The sequence below is a fragment of the Natrix helvetica genome, assembly GCF_964273705.1.
Source record: "Natrix helvetica genome assembly, chromosome: 1".
NCBI classification, from domain to species: Eukaryota; Metazoa; Chordata; class Lepidosauria; order Squamata; family Natricidae; genus Natrix; species Natrix helvetica.
In genome coordinates, this window is record NC_138548.1 from 276394901 (window position 1) to 276421287 (window position 26387).

At 40.0% G+C, this 26387-nt stretch overlaps 1 protein-coding gene across 1 annotated transcript; it reads right to left on the bottom strand.

Annotated features, from left to right (window-relative positions):
- Positions 1-2640: 2640 nt before the first annotated feature.
- LOC309384642 (uncharacterized protein) lies at positions 2641-11216 on the bottom strand. Its single transcript, XM_081938364.1, has 4 exons — positions 11082-11216; positions 8641-8685; positions 7446-7547; positions 2641-5490 (listed from the first exon to the last, which is right to left on the bottom strand). The coding sequence occupies exons 1-4, from the start codon at positions 11211-11213 to the stop codon at positions 5371-5373; spliced, it is 399 nt and encodes a 132-aa protein (XP_081794490.1). The 5' UTR covers positions 11214-11216; the 3' UTR covers positions 2641-5370.
- Positions 11217-26387: the final 15171 nt, after the last annotated feature.

Sequence of the window (26387 nt, forward strand, 5' to 3'; positions counted from 1 at the left end):
GTAGCTCCGACAATCAGCTGAGAGCAAACTGGTTCGCTCTGACGATCAGGTGGGCCCGCCCACCCCTGCGCTATACTGACCTACATTTCCTTTTTTTTTTTTAGCCCAGATGATAGGCGTGGCCCAGCGAATTGCCGCACCTCCGCTGTTTTACTCACCGGGGTTGCAATAGAAGGTAAATTTTTAAGCTTTTTATTTTAAACCCACTGCCAGCGCTCTCAGTGAACCAGTTGTTATGCTGGTTGAATCCCACCACTGCATTTGCTGCTTAATTTCAATTTTGGTCGACTGATTATTTATATATTTGTTTATTCAGCTATTTATTCATTAATTAATTAATTCAGTTTACATGCTATTCGATTGAAATGTAACAGAACAGAAATTGATTGTAGGTAACAGAATAATGGAGGGAAACTTGGAGGTCTTCTAGTCCAAACTCCTGCAGGAGCCCCTATACCCGTGATGGCGAACCTATGGCATGTGTACCAGACGTAGTATGCAGAGCTCTCTCTGTGGGCACAAACGCTGTCGCCCTAGCTGAGACAGCTGGTCATTGAGTTTCTGGTGCTCTGGTGTGCATGCATGTATGCACCTTTTGGTTTGGGCATGCTTTGCCTAAAAGGTTCACCATCACTGCCCTACACCATTTTTGACCAATGATTGAGCAGTCCCTTCTTAAAAGCCTTCAGTGTTGGAGCAGCCACAACTTCTGAAGGCAAGTTATTCTACTGATTGATTGTTCTTACTGTTGGAAAGTTTCTCCTTAGTTCTAGGTTGCTTCTCTCTTTGTTCAGCTTCTATCCATTGCTTTTTGTCTTGCCTTTCTGGAGCATTGCAAAATAGGTGGACTCCAGTGGTGGGTTGCAGGCGGTATGCCCCGGTACGGGTGTACCGGTGCCTGCCGGGAGCACCAGGTACCATTTCAGTACGGTGCTCCGGAGGGCCTGCCTGCCATCCTTAAATGTATTTCAGCTCTTCGGCACGCACGCACACAGAGTGTACGGCACCTGTGGGATGCTCCGCCAAGCAGCTGGAGTGTAGCGGAGCATTGCAGGAAGTAAAGATGCATGCGTGTGCTGTGCACATTTGAGCGTGTGTTGTGTGCATCCATTTGGTGGATGCCGGGCCCCGTTGCACCGTACGGGTTGCACCGGGATCTGGAACCCACCACTGGTTGACTCCCTCTTCTTTGTGGCAGCCCTTCAAATATTGAAACACTTCTATCATGTCAGTCCTAGTTCTTCTTTTCACTAGACTAGACATACGCAATTCCTGCAAACATTCTTCATATGTTATTCAGGCCAGGATACAAAGGTAAAAATAACAAATGTTAACCAGCAAACATTAAAACTAACACATTGCTCCAGGCAGAATAATTTTGAAAGCGGAACCCTTATGTTCTTTGTGCTCCCACTAGTGGCTAAGTAGAGTGGAGCATTAACTGAATCATGGTGTTTCCCGTCAAAGATTTCTAAGATGTCAAGAAGGAAAAAGATTTTAAGTTTGCTTCAAACTGCTTTACGATGAATTGAAAAGTGCACAATGGGTGGTGTAAAAGTGCCATTGGTAAAGCAGATGTCTTCTTCATACGATCACTATGACTCTCAGAATGTCCTCTTGATTAAGAGTTTCCTTGTATTGTCTTCTAGTCATTCTAGAGCCATTTCTTTGAATGAACTTTTGTCTATTACTATTTCATACCTAATGTGCAGGGACGTGGTGGCTCAGTGGCTAAGACGCTGAACCTCTCGATCAGAAAGGTCGGCAGTTCGGCAGTTTGAATCCCTAGCGCCGCATAACAGAGTGAGCTCCTGTTACTTGTCCCAGCTTCTGCCAACCTAGCAGTTCGAAAGCATGTAAAAATGCAAGTAGAAAAATAGGGACCACCTTTGGTGGCAAAGTAACATTTCCTGCACCTTCGATGTTTAATCATGCCAGACACATGACCACGGAGACCTCTTCAGACAGCACTGGCTCTTCAGCTTTGAAAGGGAGATGAGCACCGCCCTCTAGAGTCGGGAACGACTAGCACATATGTGTGAGGGGAACCTTTACCTTTTTACCTCACATGGATCTGCTGCTGAAGGTCTACTTCTCTTAATGATCCATTATTCCCCTGCCTGCTATTCTCTTTCATTTAATATACCTGTGGCTCAGTTACTACCTGATTTTGGTGCAAACTTTGGGGGCTTACTATAGTCTAGTCATTTATTAACCTTAGATCAGGGGTGTCAAACTCAAGGCCCATAGGCCGAATATCAAAAACCAAACAAAATTTAATAGGGCGTGGGAAGGATGGGGTGATAACTTCAGCTTTGAAGGAGGATGTGGTGCATACTCATCTCAAGAGGCCACTAATGGACCCAACCATCATAGACATTTTCTGAAGTTTGGCTAACCCCAACCCTCGATACCTTATTTTTTCTCTCCAAGAAGCTTCTTCAGTTCTGACTGTCTAGTGGGGAAATTTTACTTTATACTGTTTCTCCTTTACTCATGAAAATGCGGTACCCATCCCATCATTGCAATTTTTCAAAGACTAGATTCAAGTACTTTAAAATCCAAGCGACAGAAAGAAAACTTCAAGAAAAAAAACTCCAAAAGGCATTTTGCTCAATATTTATTTTGCTTTGGGGGATAAGTAAAGTAATTTTATACATTCACTACTTGCTTACAAACTGAACACATTCATTTCAGTTTAAACACATGGTAAAGTCAGTGTAAATACAAATATGCATTGATACATCGTTCGAATTGAATCTGGAAAGTCGACAACAGCAGCGATAAGCTAAAAGGGAGCAATGCGATTTAAAAATGCCAAAGACATAATGAAAATAAAGAGGGAATGTCTTTCTGAATGTTTGGGTGGATCACAAACTACATGTAAGTCAACAGCATCAGAGTTTCACGGGAGAGCAAATGCAGCCATAGGTTGCCTTAAAAGAACTATGGTGCCATGTTCAAGAGGAGCCACTGTTCTTATTTCAACTAGACAGCATCTAGAATACTACATCCATGCCTAGTGAACCCATTTAAAGAAGGACATTGACAAGCTGGAACAGGTTCAGAGCAGAACAGCAAATTCTGCGCAAGCATCAAGGGCCCATAAGGAAAATAATCTTTCAGAAATGGTTGGAGGTATTGGATAGATTTAGCCTGAAAAAGAGTGATGAGGAGACATGATCTCCGAGTAGTAGCCAGACAGGTGGTCATCTGGACAACAGGGCAGAAATGTTCAGACTTCATCCATAAAACAGGATAAGAAACAGTGGATTTTAACTGAAGGAATTTCCCAAGAGAAAAGAGGGTCAGATATCAGCCTTGGAGCTGGTGGCCTTTCCTTTCACAGAGGGGCTAAGGCAGAAGTCGGAAGACCATCTGAATGTGCTATAGTAGTGGATGCCCACAATGGACAATGGTCAGGTTAGATGATCTCTATTTCTCTGCTAGTCTTTACATTCTCTAGTTTTAGGAACACAGAGAACTTAAATATTAATTACTACCCATGTAAATCTTATGATTTGGGGTTTCATGAAAACATCCCTCATCTGGAGGAATACATAATATGCCTAGTGGTAGAACAAAAGAATACGGCATTATTATGTTTTAAAATACATTCACAGCCATTTATAAATACATTAAAAATGAGTACAATAAATAATCTGAATCAGTAAAATAGCAAAAAAAAAAATCAATTTATAAATATTATAAATTATTTCTAACACAAGACTCTTATCCATTTACATGATTTGTAGGTCGATAACTTATAATATTCATAAATACTATAAATATGTGCAATGAAATACATAAATATTAAATCCTGGCCCAGTATGACCTAGGTTTACCATTAGGAAGAACATTTCCCGTTTCAGGAGGCACTGTGTGTTATTTTATTCAAGCACAGATCTGCCCTCTGTTCGGGATCAAAAAAAAAAACATTTACCATAGAATATGTAACATTAAATATATTAAATAGAACATAAATAAATCCAACAACCTAAACTGCTAAGTGGAAACCCACTCTGAAATCTGCCCCTCATTTTGGATGACAGCATTAGGATCTGCCCTAAAGCAACTCAGTGGTGATGCTGGGTTGTGAGGCAGGCAGCAAAGGGGAGGGGAAGTTCAACAAATCTGAGAAGTGCTCTTCCAGTACGGTGGCATTTCGGGAACAGAGGATTTTTTTTGTATCATTGATTCAACATGCTCATTGTCTAACTATCAATGGCATTTGGCTGCAGGTGGACAGAATCAGCATATACTAGGCCAATGATGGGGAAACTTTTAGACATTGAGTGCCCAAACTGCGCGCACGCATGCCCAAACTGAAAGGTGTGGACGTGCAAATATGCAATTGTGTGGATGCACATGCACGGACATACGCGGACATGCGCATGTGTGAACATGCACGTGTGTGGACATGCACATGTGCATGCACGGACATGCACACATGCGCAGCAGAGACCCAAAGACCAGCTGGCCGGTGGGAGGTGGGGCATCCCAACATTGGCAGTGCGGCAACAGGTAAGGTCTTTTTCTTTCATGAGCTTCTGTTTCGTTGTTTGCAGGGTAACAGAAGCTCATGAAAGAAATTGCACAGAGATCTGACCTGGGACAACAGCGCTCGTTCCAACAGAGAAGGCTCTGCTTGCCACCTCTGGCACCCATGTCATAGTTTGGCCATCATGGTACTAGGCCATGCATTGCATCCATCCTCATGAGCTGTCTGCCATAACAAAGGAGGAGAAGGAAAATACAGTGCAAGTAGTCCTCGACTTATAACTGTTCCTTTAGTGACCATTCAAAGTTACGACGGCGCTAGTAAAAGTGATTTATGACTCTTTTTCACTGTTACAACCGTTGCATCATTCCCATGGTCACATAATCAAAATTCAGACACTTGGAAACTGACTCATATGTTTATGACCGTTGTAGTGTCCCAGGGTCACGTGAATCACTTTTTGTGACTTTCTAACAAATATGGTCAACGGGAAAACCAGATTCACTTGTTACTGATTTAACAACTGCAATGATTCATTTAACAGCTGTGGCAAGAAAGGTCATAAAATGGAGCGAAATTCACTTAGCAAATGCCTCATTTAGCAACAAAAAATTTGGATTCAATTGCGGACGTAAGTCGAGGACTACCCATACATGTGGAAGCTGCCGGTGTATATCTGCATCTATATATAAGAATGTGACTACATAAATTAATGGCCGTATTTGTCCAGAATATTTTAAGAAGGGAAAACCTGAATGACATTTGATCATTAGAAAAATATCAAGTGCTGTATTTCCGCTAAAAAAACGTCGTGGGATTCTCACTGCAAAATAGATCTTCTCCTTGTAGAGTTGTCCATTAAGCAATGTTCACTTCCCTTTGTCCTTTATGGTTGCACATTTTCCATAAAATTCGTCAATGTGATCCAGCATTTTTGAGCAGAAATCCTTCAAACGGATTAAGCTTCTCTTTGAAGTGCATTTGACATTCTAAAAAAAAAATGTAGAAAAGAGTTTGAATTAGTAAATCTTTTCCTAGGATATTCTGACTGACTGTATAAACAGATAAAATTTACAATTTACATTATTCTAGTTTAAAGGAATTTTTTAAAACCAAGAAGCTGCTAGCTGCTTTCAGAGTACAAGTAGCCCTCGACTTATGACCACAATTGAGGCCAAAATTTATGTTGCTAAGTGAAACAATTGTTAAATGAATTTTGTCTCATTTTATAACCTTTCTTGTCATAGTTGTTAAGTGAATCACTGCACTGCCTAAGTTAGTAACATGGTTGTTAAATGAATCTGGCTTCCCCATTGACTTTACTTGTCAGAAGATCACAAAAAGTGATCACATGATCACAGGGCACTGCAACCTTCATAAATATGAATTAGTTTCCAAGCATCCAAATTTTGATTACATAACCATGGGGAATGCTGCAGTGGTCATAAGTGTGAAAAATGATCATAAGTCACTTCTTTGAGTCACGTTGTAACTTAGAGCAGTCACTAAATAAACTGTTATAAGACCACCTGTACACTCATTTGGGACATTTTTTAAAAAATGATAATCAATTCTTCCTGAGTAGAATTTAGGATTTGTCTGTTTTAGCCAGTCCATGGAAAAATAAATACAGGAGTAAAACTAGGCTAATGTTTCTCATCTTCCTAATTATATGCTCCCTCTTCTACTTATCTTTTAAAAGGCTTAAGATGGTCAGGGATTTAGCTTTGTCATTCTTTTCACTCTGAAAATCCTTCAGCTAACTCGTAGGAGAACTGGGGTACTTCTCAGGGGAAACTTTTTGTCTGCAGCACTTGCTGAACTCACTTAACAACTGTCTTGCTTAGCAATGGAAATTTTGGGCTCAACTGTGGCTGTAAGTCAAGGACTACCTATATTCACTCCTCGGAGATTAGAATGGCCCCAACTTTGTCAGCTTTCACAAAGTTTTAAAAATGCAGCTATGTTCCCAGACCTGAGGCTCAGAAGATGTTAAGGGTTCTCTCTCTTGGATTTACTGTTAGTTGATTAATCAACTTGGCTGCTGTTTGAATTTATTAATTTTGTGGGTGTTTTTACTGTTTTGGGTTTTTTTAATTGCTTATAGTTTTAGAACTGTAAGCTGCCTAGAGTCATTTGGTTGAGTTGGGCAACTACAGAAATTGAATGAATGAATGAATCAATCAATCAATAAACAATCAAACTGGAAGCCATCCACTGTTCAATATAAGATGGATGGCTATATAAATGTTTTAAATAAGTGAAATCAATCTGGGCATAGCTGAACTGAACATCTGTCCAGCATAAAATGATCTATACCAGTGTTTCTCAACTTTGACGACTTTAATAGGTGTAGACAGCCAGCTGTGGGGAATTTTGGTAGTTGAAGTCCACACCTCTTAAAGTTGCCAAGGTTCAGAAACACTGATCTATATCAATCTACAGATCTCTATCAGGCCACTGTTAGAGATTTTTGGCCTAAGAATTGTCAGCTTTTGCCAGATCCTGCCTACATTCAGTCAGCTGTTGGTAACCAAATGACAAATTTTACCAATATATCACAAACTATCTTGATAGACTTTAATCACATGATTTCTGTTATAATTGACCAATGTTGAACTTCTATGTGAGAATGGGGAGAATACTATATAATAGACCATTTAATTGTTCATCTAGCCAACGTAAAAGTCTTTTAAGGTAAAAAGAATTATTTTCTCCAAAAAGAAAATAGGAGGAAAACTGAAGAACGAAGTAATGAAATGAACTTTAATTAATGAATATATCAACTAACATATAATGTTTGGACAAATAAAGCAATATGAAGTAAATCGTTTGTAGTCATTTGCAAATAATTTTGTTACAATTCCATGCTTTGACTAGTAGTTTTAGAAACTTTGAATAAAAGAGAGTGGAGCTTTAATTATCCTATAAGTGAAATACTTACTTGATGGAAACCAGGCAAGTAATGTGCTCCATTATAATCTTTGCAGCTGAGCAGAGCACGGTTGATTTGGCAGAAAGTGTCCCGAGAAGCTGTTTGTTCACACTACAAAGAAAATGAGAACAAAGTCTGCAATCCAATTTCCATAATATAGAACAAATAAAACATTCATACAGCCTTGTTACTAGAGAGGGAATTTCTTTAGTTTTGAATTCAGTTTTCAGGAGGAAAAACAGATCTTGTTCTGACAAAAGGCATTAAATGCTTCATTGAAACAATAAGATAAGTCTTTAAAAAAAGACAGCTACGTGGAAAGAGCTCCTTAAAACCTTGAAGTTTTCAAACAGAAGTTACTATAGTTAAATTATAAGCCTACTGTTAATAATGGTAGATAAGATTTTACGGCAGGAAATCTTGGTTTCTCCACTATGAATATAAACTCTATACTTTTCTGACCTCCAAGAGATTTCTCTGCACATTTTCTAGTAAAACTTCCTCTTGTTTTTAAAGATCATGTTAACCTTAAGGTGTTTAAAGAGAAAGTTTCAAGGTCTGAAGTACAAAAACCCACTTCCAGATCTGATTAGAATGACACAGTGCCAAGACATGAGGATACCTAAAGCTGCATTAGATGAAAATCAAGAGGTGATCTCTACCTATTTCATGGGCAAAACCCAACAAAATTAGCAGTGTAATCTTCTCTTAAAATGAACAGTTGGACAATGTCCTTCAGAATCCATGACTATAGCAAAATATAGAGTATGTAATAACTGACTTCAAGTTAGCTGCTTCATTTGTCTAATGATAGGACTTGGAAAAATTTGGAAAACATTTCCATCACATTATGTTGATGCTCCAATTTTGCTTTTGATCTAAACCATAAACACTGCTTGAGAATAATATATATACTACACTGAAGAAAAAACATGCCTTTTTGTAATAATATGAGAAAGTAAAATATTTTTTTAAAAATACTGTTCGCTTATGGTAAACATTGCTGAAAATATTTGATGCACTCAGTTGATACTTTCCATAATAATGCTAATTTTCAACTGCTAGTTTTTGGAAAGTGCCAAGAGAAATAACTGGTATCGTGTTTGCCTGCTAACCCAAGTCTTATCTTGGGCTTAGTTCAAATAATATATGATGTAGATATCAATTTCCTGCAATTACTAACAATTATTAAAGTTTTACTTACATTGATGTTAAAGACAACTTCATTTACTCTCTCGCAGGTCCCATTCTGTAAGAGAAAAAGTTGAAGAAATGAATTATAAAACATACAATATTCTAACATTTCTGATACCAGTCCCTTTCAGCCAACTCTTGGGGCCTTTAGAATGACTTGTTTAACATCAGTACACCCATTGTTCAGGTGTATCCTTTGTTCTATGTATCCAGGTATGAATCAGACACCATCATATTGCCTTAAAATTTATGAAATTACAGAGGAAATCTTTTGCTCTCTAGATGTTGAAGAGTTCTAGAGCTATAGTTTCTTCTCTTTGCCCATTCCAGCTGGGTGAGGGAAACTGGAGACCAAAACCTATGGAGGACCCCATATTGCTTATCTCTGCTTTGAAACAATGCAAATGAGCCATGTCACTTTTAGTGCAAAAGCAGTAGAAAAATAAACTGAGATCCACCAGCAAACAGTGGCCAGAGTTTGTAGGTGCTCAACAGTCTGTTTGCCAGCTGAGATTCTTTCAAAGGCCTATTTAGTGTCGTCTCCCTCCCCCCCCCCCCCGCCTCTGTCATGTGCGACAGCCCAACTGGGCAGCTCTTTGCTTTGGCTATTTAATGGAGTCTCTTTTTTCAATAACTGACAGAGCTGTGGGGAAATATATCTAACTCCCATCAATACAAATATATATATAACTTTTTAGATGGAGTGGTAACCAGATGTTCTTAAAGATGATTGCACGCAGACAAAACAAAAATACACATACAGGAACCCAACCTAAGGACTTTGCCTTCAGAGATGACAGATATGCTTGTGAATCTCTTAGGTGCAAATTGACAATGATGATCACCAGCATGTCCTATTTGTGGACTTTTTAAATGAAATAAAACTGTTACTCAGGTGCTGCTGCTGCTGATGATGATGATAATTTATAGCTACACATCCCAGAAGACTCTGGGTGGCTTTCAATATCCAATATCCAATAAAAAACCTAACCACTAAGCATACCAGCCTGGATAAAAACAGCCATAATAGTAAAGCAATAACAACACCAGGGCTCCACTGACCCATACCCAGGGCCTAGTGGGGACAATCTCACAGAGGACTTAGTAACCACCATCCTCACTACTACCGCAGACTAGGCCAGCTGAGTTCAGCAAAAGAAAAACCTTTGCTTTCATACACTAGACTAATTCCATGCCTACAATCAAATTTCCATAGTTGGCTTCCAGTGTATTCATTCTGGAAAGCCTATTCCATAAAGAAGTACCTAACAAACGAGAACTGAGTGTATGATCTCAAGACATTAGCCCATTTGGAAGCAGAGAGATATGCTTCTATAATTTTCTGAATTACGGTCCCCATCATATAGTTGAATATGCGAGATATGGAACTTTCACTGGCCTATGAGTGAGCTAAGTGAATTTATTAAATAAAGATATAATTACAGGCTTTCTTTTTAGTTTGGCGAAACTTTGATAAAGAACCCTATGCACATATCAATTATATCAGTCATGCTTTAAACCCTAACAATAACAAAAAAGGAAAAAATCATGTACAAAAAAAGTGGTCAATTAAATTTAACATTTAACATGTAGGAGCCACAATGGTTGGGCACTGAAAGGAGAGGGAAAAAAGCAGTAAAGTAGATTTCTGTTTCATTTCATTTTGTTAGTTTTGCTGTTTTGTATTTTAACTTCTATGATAAAATGATAAATTTAAATTTTTTTAAAAAAATGGAAACATGCTTTTGCTTATATTATGATTAGTATTTCTGCTATTCTAGAATTTACGATAATTTGATGACCGTGGTCTGCAAATCTGAAAGGAGAGATTTGGAATAGCATTCTAATTAATCAAAAAGAAATCCCACAGAAGAAAGCCATGACTTATTTCAAGAATGCAGGATATGAAATGATGGAAGATGCAAATAGCTCCTAAGAATAAAAATATTTGGGTAATATAAGAAATTATCCAAAGAGGAGGATAATTGGACTCCCTTCCAGAACCATGCATCTCTAGAATTGGGTAATTTGAAATCTTGGAAGAAACAGAGAGTTAAACTCAATTATTTGAATGCCACCTTCCAGCTCTATGACTGTGTAATTCTTAATTTAATAGCTGAGGCCCCTTAGTACCCTATATTTTATTTCTGAAATGAGCATGGATGGCAGTTTAATTGAAAGCAGTATTGCAAAGTCTCTATTATTTTAATGTACAAAGCTGAATATTTAATTGAAATCTTAATAATTATATTCCTTTATAATCCAGAATTGGAAATCCACATCACATTGATTGCATTCAGACTATTTAGAGAAGGAGATTGAGTCCTTGCATAGTTTGCAAAAATTTATACATTAATAAATATTGCCCTTTCTCATTTTTCTGCATTTGTTAAACAAGTAGTACACCGACATACAACAAAATTTCAATCACAATAAATATGTAATATTTACCATCAGATTCTTACAAGTAGCATTCATTTCTTCCTTTAAGTGAATTACTTTTATTGGAGGTATTTCCTGCTGTTTGGTTCCAATGACTAAAGCCATTACGACGAAGCAAGAGACTATAAAAATGGATTTCATAACCATATTAAGAACTGAATAGTTAAGTTAAGAACTGAAAATTGAATCCTCTATCAAGCAATTTCTGTACCAAATATATATGCCTAAGATGATGCAGCTCCACCTACCAATATCAATAACCACCATCTCATCAAGATAACATCTTATCTCAATGTATGAGTAATTATTAATAGAGTAGGTCAAATGTAAAGTTTTCAATATGAAAAATGTATGGCGTTTTCAATGTCGGGGCCCACTCTTTGGAATCAATTGGTTTCGGAAGCTGATTTGCTAATTTCATTTTCCCCCCTAAAAGTTGAGAACTGCTTTGTGAATGAAAACAAATTCGTTATGCTTCTTTTGATTGTGGCTGTCACTGCATTCAGGTTTACATGTTGTCCAAAAGCAAATTTTAAAAATATATTAATCCCATTTTACCCAGCATCAAAAGACAGAACAACAACGAAGGAAAATATTTGTAGCTCAGGGTTGAAATGAGGGATCCTTGGTGCTCTGTGAGCTTGGTTGTTTTCTTGCAGACGTCTCATTAACCAAACTAAGTAACATCATCAGTGCTTGCTAGAAATGAGATGTCTGCGAGAAAACAACCAAGCTCAGAGAGCACCAAGAATCCTTTACAACAACAACAACAACAACAACAACAACAACAACAACAACAACAGTCAGCCGGCTTAAAAATTAATAAAACTGAAGCCAATCTGAGCTCCTTGTCTATGGAGGAGTCTATGGTCAGAGTGTTGTTTGCCAATAAATAACAGAAACAGGTAATTTCAGAAACTTTTTTGACTGGATGGTCATGCTTCATTTATTAGAGTGTGGATTGTAGGGTTGTTGTTGCTTTTGTTTGTTTGTTTTTGGAGGGGAATGTGACTTTGCAGAATAGTCACACTTGGCAATAAGAATAATGCCAAATCAAACTTTAAAATAAATTTGAGGGTAATTCTTCCTGCCCCAGGTGTTGCATTGTTGAGGATTTCAATATACTTCATCTTCTGCTCGAGGTTTCCCATTTCCCATTCCATTTTAGATAGAATGAAATGGCAATTGTGAAGTGTGAGAAATCATTCATGCAATTGCTACTGCTAGTTTCGGAAAGCTACTGAAAGTTTCTCTTCTCCCCTTCCTTTCTCCATGATGCTGGCATTGTAGAGAAGAAGATAATCTCTGACCCCTATTCCTCTTTTTTCTTCCTAACGTCAAGTTGTTCCCAAGAAGGAACAAGCAAGACCAAACCATTCTTATCCTTGAGGATGTAGCTCTATCTTATTGAACTGAAAAGGGGAAAATACTTTTCAAGGATTGTAGAATTGTATCCTTCGATAAGGAATTTTTTTACATACAGTAAATGATTCTGAGACTTGATTTTTCTTGAAATAAATGGTTATGACATCATTATCTTTCTAACCTTGGCCATCTTAGCCAACTGGAAAGGACCATCCTATTGGAAAAGATAAATGCTAATTGATGAGCCACTTTGGGGAAAACATTTAGGAAACTGATACGTTGGTTTTGAAAATGGGACTAGATTTGTTCATTATCAAGCAAGAAAGGGAAATTCTTAAAATAGACAAAATTATGGGCAGACATGTCACTTCAAGCAAAAGGAGATAAGAAGATTGTACCGCAATGACGCTGGAGAGAAAATGACTTTACAGTCAACTGGAAATTGTTGTGATAGCGCATACACCGAGGCATTTCAGAAATTTTCTGAGAATACAGATTTTACATGTATAAGCAAATTAACAAGTGGATTTGCTATATCAGCCAGAGTACGTGATATGGAAAGTTTAAACCAAAGTCAATTCTCCCTATAAGTTGTTAATTAATTTTCTGTTGGTTTGTAATAGTATGATATGATTTAAAAAGAGGTTACCTAAGTCAAGATATTAGACAATGTGATGTCATTTTTCGCCATTTTGAAAGAAGACCTACAGATATTCCTGGACTTAACAGTATTTCATTTAATGACTGTTCAACATTGCAACAGTATTGAAAAATGTGACATGACCGCTTTTCACACTTACGACCATTGTGACAATCCCATGGTCACAAGATCAAAATTCAGATGCTTGGATCATGTCATTCAGATGACTTGACTCATATCATATGGATGATGGTTGCAGTGTCCCCAGGTCATGTGATCAACTTTTCTGACGCTCTGAAAGCAAAGTCAATGGGGAAGCCAAATTCACTTAACAATCCCGTTACTAAAGTAACAATTGAAGTGATTCACTTAACAAATGTGGCAAGAAAAATCCTAAAATGAGGTAAAACTCACTTAACAAATGTCTCACTTAGCAACATAAATTTTGGGCTAAATTGTGGTCATACATTGAAGACTATCTGTATTCTTATTTTTATTATCATAGTCAGTGAATTAACAGTTCTAGCAGAACATTTTTCTTCCCCTCTGAAACAGGAGTACTGAAAACTGCATAATTCTTACAAAAATCATCTCCATTATCATTCTCTGAGGGATAACTTTCAATTACCATTAAACTATGGATTCTTACTTTTTTGCATATGTCTATAGCAAACTAAATACAGATAGTACTCAATTTATGACCACAATTGGGCCCAAAATTTATGTTGCTAAGTGAGAAATTTGTTAAGCGAATTTTGCTCCATTTTACGACCATTCTTGCCACATTTGTTAAGTGAATTACTGCAGTTGTTAAGTTAGTACCATAGTTGTTAAGTGAATCTGGCTTCCCCATTGACTTTGCTTGTCTAAAGATCGCAAAATGGTGATCCCATGACCCTGGGACACTGCAACCGTCATAAATATGAATCAGTTGCCAAGTGTCTGAATTTTGATCATGTGACTGTGGCAGGGGTGGGTTCCGGCAGTCACTTCTGCCGGTTTGCTCATGGCCATGCCATGCGCGTTCTTGATGCATGCTGTGCACATATGCACAGTGCAATAAAAATTGCTCTGTGCATGCACAGAAGCAAAAACAAGATGGCAGCACCTATGGCGCCACGTGGAGAACCAGTTCAGGGGCATGGCAGACCTGGGTTACTGCCGGTTCCAGCCGGTCTGGGTCGCTACCACTCCGAACTGATAGGAACACACCACTGGACTGTGGGGATGCTTCATCAGTCATAGATGTGAAAAATGGTCATAAATCACTTTTTTCAGTGCCATTGTAACTTCGAATGGTCACTAGACAAACTGTTGGAAGTCAAGGATTACAAGTAACACCAATTCATACTTTCTGAGATACGTTTAGCTCTTTCCTTCCTACTTAAACCCATATCTTGACTTTCCTTCATGCATTCATCAACACCATATCTATTCTCTTTCTCTTCGTTTCAGAGGCACACATTGTATTTATTTTCTTTCTGTGGTTTCCATTGTTAAATCGCACACTTTATGATTTAGAAGCCATGGTGGCGCAGTGGTTAGAATGCAGTACCGCAGGCTACTTCTGCTGACTGCTGGCTGCCAGAAGTTTGGCAGTTCGAATCTCACCAGGGTCAAGGTTAACGTGTGGGGACCGAAGGCTAAAACATACAATGAACAGTTGCAGGAACTGGGCATGGCTAGTCTAGTGAATAGAAGAAGGACCAGGGGAGACATGATAGCAGTGTTCCAATATCTGAGGGGCTGCCACAGAGAGGAGGGGGTCAAGCTATTTTCCAAAGCACCTGAAGGCCAGACTAGGAATAATGGATGGAAACTGAACAAGGATAGTTTCAACCTGGAAATAAGGAGACATTTTCTGACAGTGAGAGCAATCAACTAATGTAACAGCTTGTCTTCGGAAGTTGTGGAAGCTTCATCACTGGAAGCTTTCAAAAAGAGACTGAACCGCCATCTGTCCGAAATGATGTAGGTTCTCCTGCTTGGCCGGGGTGGGGTGGGGTGTTGGACTAGATGACCTACAAGGTCCCTTCCAACTCTATTAATCTGATTTGATCTAACTCAGCCTTACATCCTTCCAAGGTTGGTAAAATGAGGATTCAGATTGTTAGAGGCAATATGCTGACTCTATTAAACCTCTGCTTAGAGTTGGCTGTGAAGTGGTATATAGTGCTATTGCTATCTACTTCTGTTTTAAGTTGCAATCTTCCATATGCCATGGTCATCATTAGCAGGACCAATAGAGATTGACCTCCACCACTCATCATGGCTTTAATCAACTAAAGGCCAACTGAGGCTTTCACGCAACCTTTCAAAGTAAAACAAAGAAGACGACATGAAGTTACCTGCCATGATCTTACCTGTGTCCTATGCAACCTTTCTTGCTAATCATAAATGCTGCACAGATAGTCCTTTACTTACAACCGTTTGTTTAATGACTGTTACAACAGCCCTGAAAAGAATGACTTAAGACTAGTCCTCACGCCTGTGACCATTGCAGCATCCTCATAGTCACGTGATCATATTTCAGATGCTTGGCAACTGGCATGTACTTGGGATGATTGCAGTGTCCTGGGGTCCTGCAATTGCATTTGCATTAGCAACCTTGCTAGGGAACTTCAGATAAGCAGAGTCGGGGGAGGACGAGGACCCAGGTTCACTTAACAGCCACATGATTCGCTTAACAACTATAGTGATTTGCTTAACAGCCATGGCAAAAAGCTCATAAAATGGGACATACCTTAGCAACTGCCTTGCTTAGCAACAGAAATGTTGGGCTCAATTGTGGTTATAAGTTGAGGATTACCTGTAACAGCAGATGGGCACATTTTGACTGGAGTGCCACATGCATAACCGCAGCCTTATTTTACCCAATAATGTTACACAATTCTATGCAAGCCTAGAATGACTAATCTACTGATTGCCTTGCAAGCCAACACGGCCACATTTCAACAGCCGGGAGGTACATAGATTGAAAGACTCAGGACAAGTAAATCAAAAAATATATTTCTGTATTAGATTGATTTCCTGACTCCCTATCTATATTAGATAAATTTCCTGTCTCCCTATCTAAAATTGTGCTTAGTTTGGGTAGCAATGACTTAATTTTCAATTCAGCTGACTAAGAACACCTCAGTCTCATTTAAATAGAATAGAATAACAGAGTTGGAAGGAACTTTGGAGGTCTTCTAGTCCAACCTCCTGCTCAGGCAAGTAACGCTATACCATTTCAGACAGATGGTTGTCCAATCTCTTCTTAAAACTTCCAGTGTTGTAGCATTCACAACTTCTGGAAGCAAGTCGTTCCACGGGTCAATTGTTCTCACTGTCAGGAAGCTTCTCCTCAGTTCTAAGTTGCTTCTCTCCTTGATTAGTTTCCACCCATTGCTTCTTGTTCTGCCCTCAGATGCTTTGGAGAATAGTTTGACTCCCTCTTCTTTGTGGCAACCTCTGAGATATTGGAATAATGCTATCATGTCTCCCCTAGTCCTTCTTTCTCTTAAGCTAAACATACCCAGTTCCTGCAACCGTTCTTCATATGTTTTAGTCTCCAGTCCCCTAATCATCTTTGTTGCTCTTCTCTGCACTCTTTCTAGAGTCTCCACATTTTTTCTACATCGTGGATGTTTTACATCTGGGCTGAGTATTAATTTGTTTTCCTTCAACCCCTCCAAAACTGACATCCAGGCCTGATCTATCTTAAATACTCCACTTTAGCAATCCTTGGAAGCTTTTAGGCATAAGTGAAAGGATACGGGTAGTCCTCCACTTACAACCATTCATTTAATGACCATTTGAAGTTACAACGGCATGGTGAAAAATGACTTACAGCCATTTTTCGCATGTACAACCGTGGCAGCGTCCCCGTGGTCATGTGATCAACATTAGGATGTTTGTCCGCTGGCATGTACAGTATATGTGACAGGGGTCATGTCCCAGGGTCAGACAATCCCCTTTTGCGACCTTCCGACAAGCAAGGTCAGTGGTGAAGCCAGATTCATTTAACAGTCAGGTTACTAATTTAACAACTGAAGTGATTCACTCAGCAATGGTGGCCAGAAAGGTCATAAAATGGGGGAGGAAAACTCACTTCACTGCTGTTAATTGCTTATCAATGAAAGTTTCAGGCTGTGATCCTGTGTTGAGGCATACTTGTACTTATTGAACCTAGATTTATCTCTTCAGAAAGTATTGTTCTTTATCATTGCTTTAGATCAAGCCTGTTCTGTCTTTAATGCCTGTCTTTCATCTTGTTGCCCAAGCTGCTGTGTCACATGAATATCCATATTTTTAAAAAATAATAAATGTGCGGACAAAAATCTGCCATTCTAGAAACATGTACCGGTGATCCTCAGCTTACTACAGTTCATTTAGTGACATTTCAAAGTTACAAGAGCACTGAAAAAAGCGACTTATGACCATTTTTCACAGTTACAACCTTTGCAACATCCCCGTGGTCACGGGATCAAAAATTCAGATGCTTCGCAACTGGTTCATACTTTATGACCATTGTTGTGTCCCTCAGAACACATGATCACCTTTTGAGAACTTGACAAGAAAAATCAATGGGGAAACCAGATTCGCTTAACAACCGAGCTGCTAACTTATCAACTGCAGTGATTCACTTAACAACTGAGACAAGAAAGGTGGTAAAATGGGGCAAAACTCACTTAATAAATGTCTCAGTTAACCACATCAATTTTGGGCTCAATTGTGGTTATATTTGAGGATTACTTGTAAGTGGTTCCACGAGCTTTTGGGGGAACACAAAATTCAAATTATGTCAAAGATGTCCTATGTCAGTGGATGAATCATAATGTCCAGATAAAGGGACACGAACCAAATACGTCTATATTTTTCAATCCTCACTGCTAAAGATATTCTTCCAATAGAAGAGAATGTGTGTAATTCATGGCTGAACTGTGGAATCCTTGGGACTTTCTAAGCTTAATGTTTTCTTGCAGATATTCCATTACCCAACTATGTAACATCAGTACTAGTGAGTGTGGGGTTTGCTCCCTGTTTGCATTTTATTTGTTTTGACTTATTTATTAGATTTATGTGCTTGCCCTGCCAGTGTTGACAGGGGTGTCCTTAAGCAGGGATTAACACCAGACAAACAATCAAACAGAAAACAATACCCTAATCAAGAAAATGACAAGAAGAAAACCACACGAACAAGTCGAGTAATGAAATGACTGCAAGCAAACAACCAAACTCAGAGAGCACTAAGAATTCCAAAGATATTCTGCATAGATTCTGCTAATGTTCTCTGCAGAACCTTTCACAGTGATTTCAGATTACTCTAGAAGAGAGCCTTCATTTTGCAAAGAGGTCACAGAATTAAGTCTAGCAGTGGTGGGTTTCTTCCGCTCCACACTGGTTTGGGTGAACCGGTTGGTGACGGGACCCAGAAGTAACTTCTGGGAACCGGCACTGGCCCTGTCGCTCGATCACCCATGCTGTCCCGTCACAGCTCGCTCGCTCCCCCGTCCATCCACAGTAAACTAGGCTAGCCCAGCCCGCCGCTCAGTGATGGGCTGGAGCCCAGTCAATCAGTGAGCAGGCTGGAGGTGACCCGTTTAAAAGCGTGGTGCCAACGGCCAACATTCCTCTTTTGAAAAGAGTCTTTCGTTCCTGAGCAGCTCTCGCATTGTGCTTGCTGACATTTCAAAACTCCCTTCGCCTTCCAGGAGCTTGCTGCTTCCCTCAGGTAAGCAACTAAGCGTGAGGGGGGGTGGCGGGAGGCTAGCTTTCACGAGGGAAGACCTTCAGGACTTCCCTAGCAAAAGCTGTGGGCTGGCGGGGGTGGCGGAAGGCTAGCTTTCGCGAGGGAAGGCCTTCAGGACTTCCCTAGCAAAAGCCAAGGGCTGGCAGGGGCAGCGGGGACGGCGGAAGGCTAGCTTTCGCGAGGGAAGGCCTTCAGGACTTCCCTAGCAAAAGCTGCGGGCTGGCGGGGGCGACAGGGGCAGCAGGAGGGTAGCTTTCATGAGGGAAGGCCTTCAGGACTTCCCTAGCAAAAGCCAAGGGCTGGCAGGGGCAGCGGGGACGGCGGAAGGCTAGCTTTCGCGAGGGAAGGCCTTCAGGACTTCCCTAGCAAAAGCTGCGGGCTGGCGGGAGCGACAGGGGCAGCAGGAGGGTAGCTTTCATGAGGGAAGGCCTTCAGGACTTCCCTAGCAAAAGCCACGGGCTGGCGGGGGCAGCGGGGACGGCGGAAGGCTAGCTTTCACTAGGGAAGGCCTTCTGGACTTCCCTAGCAAAAGCTGCGGGCTGGCGAGGGCGACAGGGGCAGCAGGAGGGTAGCTTTCATGAGGGAAGGCCTTCAGGCCTTCCCAAGTGAAAGCCACGGGCTGGCGTATGCCATACAGCCAAAAAAAACCCTCTCCCCTCTCCAGCCTCGCCTGGCTGGCTAAACCTGCCAGCGACCTGCTTAGTGACAACCCTGGCCTTGTCCCGCCAGTCCAGTGTCTTACCTGTCCTGCTGCCTCTCTGCCTGCCTGCTCCCTGTTTCATCCATCCATCGCATTGGAGTGCTGCTGATTCTGCCTGCTGGTAAGTGACCCCGTTTTTTTTAATGTATTTTAAAATAATATTTTATTTATTGTGCATAGAATTTTTTTAAATAATTTTACTTAAAAGTATTGAGTGTAGAATATTTTAAAATGGTCTACTTCAATTTATTGTGTGTGGATTCTTTTTTTAAATTGTCTTAGACTATTTAAAAAAAGATTCTATCCAAAATAAATTAAAATAAACCATTTTTTAAAATTCTATACTCAATACTTTAAAATGTATTGTGCATAGAATTGTTTTAAATCATTTTATTGTAATTTATTGTGTATGGAATATTTTTAATGGTTTCATTTTAAATTATTGTGTGTGGAATAGTTTGAAATGGTTACAGTATAAATTATTGCTGTACCCTTAAAATGGTTACAGTATAAATTATTGCTGGTGGAATAATGATTACAATATACTATTGCTGATACAATACCTTAAAATGGTTACAGTATAAATTATTGCTGGTGAAATACTTAGCAGTGGTTTTTAAGGATTTATTTATTTATGGAATATCTTTTTTAAAAATTATTTTTAGGGCATTTTTATTGTTTAATTGTTTATAAAATATATTTACTACAAGAAATGTTATTTCTTTTTGCAAATGTTTTCTTTGTGATACAATATGTTGCTTTTAAGTGTTCAGACCAAGTTTATGTGTCTCAAAGTGGCTGCTTTTCTATGGGCAGGCCAGGTTGGTGCAAGGCAGCTTTGCCAGATTTTGTGTGTTGTTTAGGTAACTCTGAGGTGGTTGCTGGTTCTGTGAGCTTCCTGGCACTGTCCTTTATAATTTCCCACAATGCTTTGATGGTTTTTATTCCAGTGGCTTTTCTTTCCTGTCCTTAGAGTTAGGGGTAAAAAAACTGGTTTCATTTGCAGTCTTTTTTTGGGGGGAAATTCTTATTTTTTCGTGTTTTCCTGGCACTGTCATAGTTTGTGTGGGTGTGTAATGTCCCACAGTTATCTATGCATTAATAATGATCCAATAATATTTCCTTATACATTTTAGTGACCTTTCCTTACATAATTGGTGTTTTCTTTCATACTTTTGGATTTCTAATTTCTGTTTCTTTTAGTTAGCAATTGCTCAAACAAATCCCACGTGAAAAAGTATTCAAAGGCTTCTTGATTTTAATTGTCAATTTATTTATTCCTCCACATTGTAATATTTATTCATTTTCATATCTCTGTTTTTCCACTGTTGTGCAAACACAATTCCAGCAGCTGCTAACATGTGTAAAATTAAATATATATTGTACTCCCTTTCAAATAGCCAACAAAATATTTCTGGGTTTAATTCCATATCTTGCTTAACCATTGCTTCTAACCACTAACTTTTGAATAGCTACTTGGACCGAGCTAAGTAGTGAACCTAATTCATATATTCCTGTTTTTTGGAACTGAGAACTAAATTTCAGAAAAAGGAAATAAGGTGGTGTGCAGAAGACCATCAAGCCAGTGAGATCCTTCCTCTGTAAGTAGCTGTCTTTATTGCTGGGTGTGCTATGTGCTGGGTTCATCCTTGAGATAGTAAAGTCTTGCTTTCTGTGTCTCTCCTTTGTGCAGATTATTGGAGCAAGGTGGTGAGGTGGTGGTGCAGAAGACGCAAAAAAGGACAGTAATTTTCTTTTTCTATTATTTTTTGTGCTTGTTTCATCCTAATGCAGTGCATGCAATTAAAGTCTTGCTTTCTGTGTCTCTCCTTTGTGCAGGTTATTGGAGCAAGGTGGTGAGGTGGTGGTGCAGAAGACCAACAAGGCAGTAATCTTCCCTCTGTAAGTAGCTATCTTTATTGTTTTGTGTGCTGGTTTCGATGCAATGCATGCAATGAAAGAGTTCATTTCTGTGTCTCTTCTTTGTGCAGCCCATTCATTGGAGTCAGTTATACCGAAGACTGGCAAGAACAGTCATCTTCCTTCTGTAAGTATCTCTTTTATTGTTTTTGTACTTATTTTAATCTTATTGTAGTTCATCCATTGGGGCAAAGAATTCAGTGACATCGTCTTGGCCACTCCAACCCAGTCACATGGCTGGTAAGCCACTCCCACTGGTCACATGGCCAGCAAGCCACTCCCACCCAGTCACATGGCCGGCAAATCATTCCCACCAGGTCACATGGCCGGCAAGCCACTCCCACAAAGCAGGCCACACCCACAGAGTAGGTTCCAAAAATTTTTGAAACCCACCACTGAAGTCTAGTCTTTGGAAAGTGGTTGACAGCCCTTGTGGACTCTACAGAATGTGAAGGACCAATGGACTGATTTGAGATAAGCCAGTTCCTCATCTTTGTATTAAAAATATTGCACGTTTTTCTGACAAATTACATGAGGTGGCCAAATGTTTAAGTACTAAATTGGTCAGTCTTCCCATTTCATTGCTAAAAAGATAATTCAAAGACTAACATCCACCTTCAGTTGAGAAATAATTTCTTTCCAACTATAAAAAAAAAGGAAAATGATGTTGATGGAAACATGCAAGAACCCAAAAGGGACATTTTAAAAAGTTGTTATCTAAGCAAAAAGGGACGTTTTTCTCAAACGTTTTTCAGAGTCTGAGAAACAAAATAATATTCATAGGTGGCTCAGGCAGATGCCTCCATGGTGTACTTGAGCATAAGAAGGGGAGATCTTCTTAATTCTTGAGACTTGCAAAATTAATGTCAACCCCACTAAGTAAACCAGACCAGGAAATCTATTCCACAGGAAATCTAAAAGTACCTTTATTGAAAACGGCTACAGTAACATAATCTTGCGAGTCTGAACTATACCTTTCTTATCATCCTTCATATACTCTAGCTGGTGGATAGCAGATTGTGAGTGTTGGAAAGCAGCAATTGGTGTTGGAGAGCATAAAGGACATTGCCTGGAACGGAAGGATGGAGTTATTTCTTGAGCAGAGCAGAAGAACAATGGCTGGGACAGTCAGGGTTCTTCTGGAACTTCCAAAGATGAATGAATCTGAAAGTGGTAGCTTCAGGGACCTCTTCAACATGAATGGCTTTGGGAGATTCAGTAGGGACTTTGAGGTTAGGCTGGAACTGGCAAGAAGGTTCCCAGTTCTGGAGTGGAGGGACCAGAGAACTGTGGTTTTAAGCCAGCCTTTGGTGATGGAGGGGGTCCCGGAGAGTCAATACTATGTCATCTGGAAGTGAGTCTAGCTAGGCTAAAAAGTTTGGGAAAAGTTGCTCCTTGGGTGGGAGGCAGATTGGCAGCAGAGAGGGCCCTTATTGTAATGACATAACAAGTTGTATTTGAAGTGGCTCATTAGCAGAAGTTTCTCTAGAGAGGGAGTATGTAAGTACATGAAATGAGCAAGAGTTTTAGAATATATTAGTAGTAGCTTGGTGAGGGTATGACTTGTAGCAACTTTGAAGCCAAGAGGAGGAGATATGGATCTTAAAAGATGTTCTTTTTGTGGCCAGAATTCTCTGCTCTTGAAGTGACAAGAGTATGAATGTCTGTTTGTTAAATTAGCAACAAACTAGGGAGCTTGCTGGTGTATTGACTGCTCTTTCTTGACAGGATTCTCTCCCCAAATTCCTGGATCTGGTATTTCAATAGGTGTCAGTACCCTTCTATAGTCTTTTTGTCTTTGGTGATTTCAATATTCATGCAAAGGGCAGAGGTTGGATGACCCAGGAATTGCTATCTCTCCATGGCACTTATGGGGAGGTCTTCAGTAATCTTTGTCCTGACACATACAAGCAATCATTTGGCCTTATTTTTACTTCTCAGCAGCTGAGCTGTAATCTGGAGTGGAGAACATTACACCTAGCCCATCACTGCAATCAGAACACTTCCTTGTTCAGATGAGGTTGTCAGCAACGTGCAACTTCTTTCGGGTGATCAATTTTGTTCTGACGGTCCATCTCAGTCATTTCAGGGATCCAGATAAATTCTGACAGGTGCTTCGAGTTTCCCAGCAGGGAATTCTGTTCATTGAGTAACTGATAATAGAATCAGGGGGCAAGCTGGACTTTTGCTGTATTGACTATTCTTAGATGGAGTTCTGGGACAAAGCCAAAAGTGAACCTAACAGCAGATGGAGCTTACACCATGGTCATAAAAGAGGCCAAATACCTCTACTTCTCTTCTTTAATGATCAGTGGGCTGTGAACCAGATATCTTGGTTAGGGTACCATGAACCCATAGAGTTGGACTGAGCAAATAGGATTCCCTCCTGGCTGCTTAATGTGGTAGCTGGGCAGCATCTACTCATGTTGCCTGAGATTTCCTTTTGCTTTTTGACTCTGAAAGATAGTGTGCTTTCAGATGATCAATGCTTTAGGAGGGAGAGATGCCTGCAGTCTTGAAAGTGGTGGTGGTGTGCCCCCTTCTCAAGAGTCTCTTCCTGGATTTAGCAGATTTGGACACCAATAATCCAAACTTCCTTTTTAAAGAGATGCTGTTGAATTAACTGGTGGAAGCAAATTATCTGGATCATTTACAATCGGTTCGGGCATAGATACGGGAGTGAAACACCAGTGATTGTCTAGTAGAGGTTAATCCTATTGCAACTCTTGGTATGAAATGCCATTGATCATTGTACCTTTCTGGACTGCCTCTGAGCACTGGGGAGAGAGGCATGTCCTGTGTCTTCCACAGGAGGTAGTTCATAGTAGTGATGGAGAAGATCTTGTTCTGGTGTGGTGACCCCAAAATTGAGGGCTGTGGGATTCAGTACTCTCCCTCCTGCATTTAAACATCAGCATGAAATTGCTAGGAGAAGGGATCCACTGATTTGTAGCGTGACATCATCAGTATCCAGATGATGCCCAATTGTATGTCATCAAGATAACTTGAGACAGGAACTTTCAGGTTTTTTTAATGGAAACTTTTGTGGCTGAATGAGAAATGCTAAAACTGAACCAAAGCAGGGCAGATGTGTTGTTTCCTATTGTTCAATAAACTACAGTGATGGGAACTGATCATCTTCAAGAGAGGAAATCCATAAATTTGAGTCTTCTGGATGGACAAATGGAAGCCATTTTGAGGATGACTTTTACCCCAGCCTGGCTTGTGTGTCAGGGCTAGATGGTGGGAGGATACCTATCCGCCCTTTAAGATAGACCAGAGCAAGAAACAAACATGGTGTGGGCTTAAGTCTGCTTATATTGGAACAGTTATATAATAGCATTTTGCAAGTCTTAATGTACAGTATTTCCTCTCTTCCCTTTAATCTCATGTGAATATGGGATGGGTGGGAGAGAGTGGTTGAAGTGTCTGGGCTCAAGCCATGTTTATCTTATTGCTGCTTTGTTATTAGAGTGTCCCTGTCCTCTAAGGCCATCTACCATACCTCTCACATCCTCTGCAATACGCTCTGCATGGGGCTGCTTTTGAAGGCAAGCTGGAAGCTGCAGTGGCCTGCAAGTTGTTTGGCGATCATCACCCAAGCACCTTACACCACTGCTGCAGGGTCCAAACTGGCTGCCAATAGGTTTCGGTGCAACTGAAAGGACTTTATGGTTTGCCACCTAAATAGATCTGCCTCTTCCAGCCAGATACATTAATTGAGAAGAATCTCTGGAGGTTCCCTACCTCCGTGAGGTGCACTGGCAGGTGCTCTTTCTCAGTGATAGCTTCTTTTTTGTGGCACAGGCTCAGTTTGGTTAGCCCCCCATGTTGGTCACCCTCAAGCAGTGATGATGATGTTATCTATTCAGTCATGCCTGACTCTTGGCAATTATATCTGCCAGGTCTCCCCACATCTTCTTGCACTATTTGTATTGTTCTGTAGTCTGGCTGGTGTCAGCTTTGATGGTGTCCAGCCACCATGTTGTTTGACGGCCTAGTTTCCTTTCCACTAACTCTTCCCAACACAATTTCTTTCTCCAGTGAATTCCTCCGCATGACATGGCCAAAGCTAGAGAGATGTAGTTTCATGATTTAGCCTGTCTGGTGTTTAGACATGTCTGGTGTTTTGCCAAGCAATAGATTAGAATATTTTTTTCATGTTATTATATTAATTCATCATTTTACCATGAATGTTTTTATGTTGAGTTTATAGTGATGTTCTGAAATATAAATTGCTAGGGACACACACAGACACAATGTTCAATGTAACCAAGTGTACCCTTAAATCCATTAAAAAGTCATACAAATAATGAATGCCTGTTATACACAAGCCTGTAGCCGTAATGTATAGCAATAGCACTTATACTTACATAGCAATAACATTTAGACTTATATACAAGGTACTTTTACAGCCTTCTCTAAGCGGTTTACAGAGTCAGCATATGCCCCCCCAACATTTGGATCCTCATTTTAGCCACCTCGGAAGGATAGAAGGCTGAGTCAATCTTGAGCCTGGTGAGATTTGAATTGTCAAACTGTAACTAGCAATCAGCTGGAGTAGCCTGCAGTGTTGCATTCTAACCACTGTGCCAGCTTGGCTCATATACTCATATACCGCTTCACAGTGCTTTACAGCCCTAAGCAGTTTACAGAGTCAGCCTATTGCCCCCAACAATCTGGGTCCTCATTTTACCGACTTCGGAAGGCTGGAAGGCTGAGTCAACCTTCAGTCAAAGAGAATGGAACTGCCAAACTGCTGGCAGCCTGCAGAAGTAGTCTGCAGTACTGCATTCTAACTACCGCGCCACCATGTCAGGAGTTATCATGATGAGAATATAAAATTAGTACTCTTGAACTTGTGTGCTAGTGTTCTGAGAATTATGTCATGACCAGTTTGGCCAAATGGTCCTCCTCAGATTGGCTTGGTTTCTCAGCTGCTGTGTTATGTTACAT

Bases quoted from the DNA above. Each gene is read 5' to 3' on its own strand.
- LOC309384642 (XM_081938364.1), bottom strand. From the start codon at position 11,213: ATGAAATCCATTTTTATAGTCTCTTGCTTCGTCGTAATGGCTTTAGTC. The intron at 7,548-8,640 runs GTAAGTAAAACT...TTTTCTTTGTAG, and splicing joins AAGTTGTCTTTAACATCAAT to TGTGAACAAACAGCTTCTCG. The intron at 5,491-7,445 runs GTAAGTATTTCA...TTTTTTTTTTAG, and splicing joins ACTTGCCTGGTTTCCATCAA to AATGTCAAATGCACTTCAAA.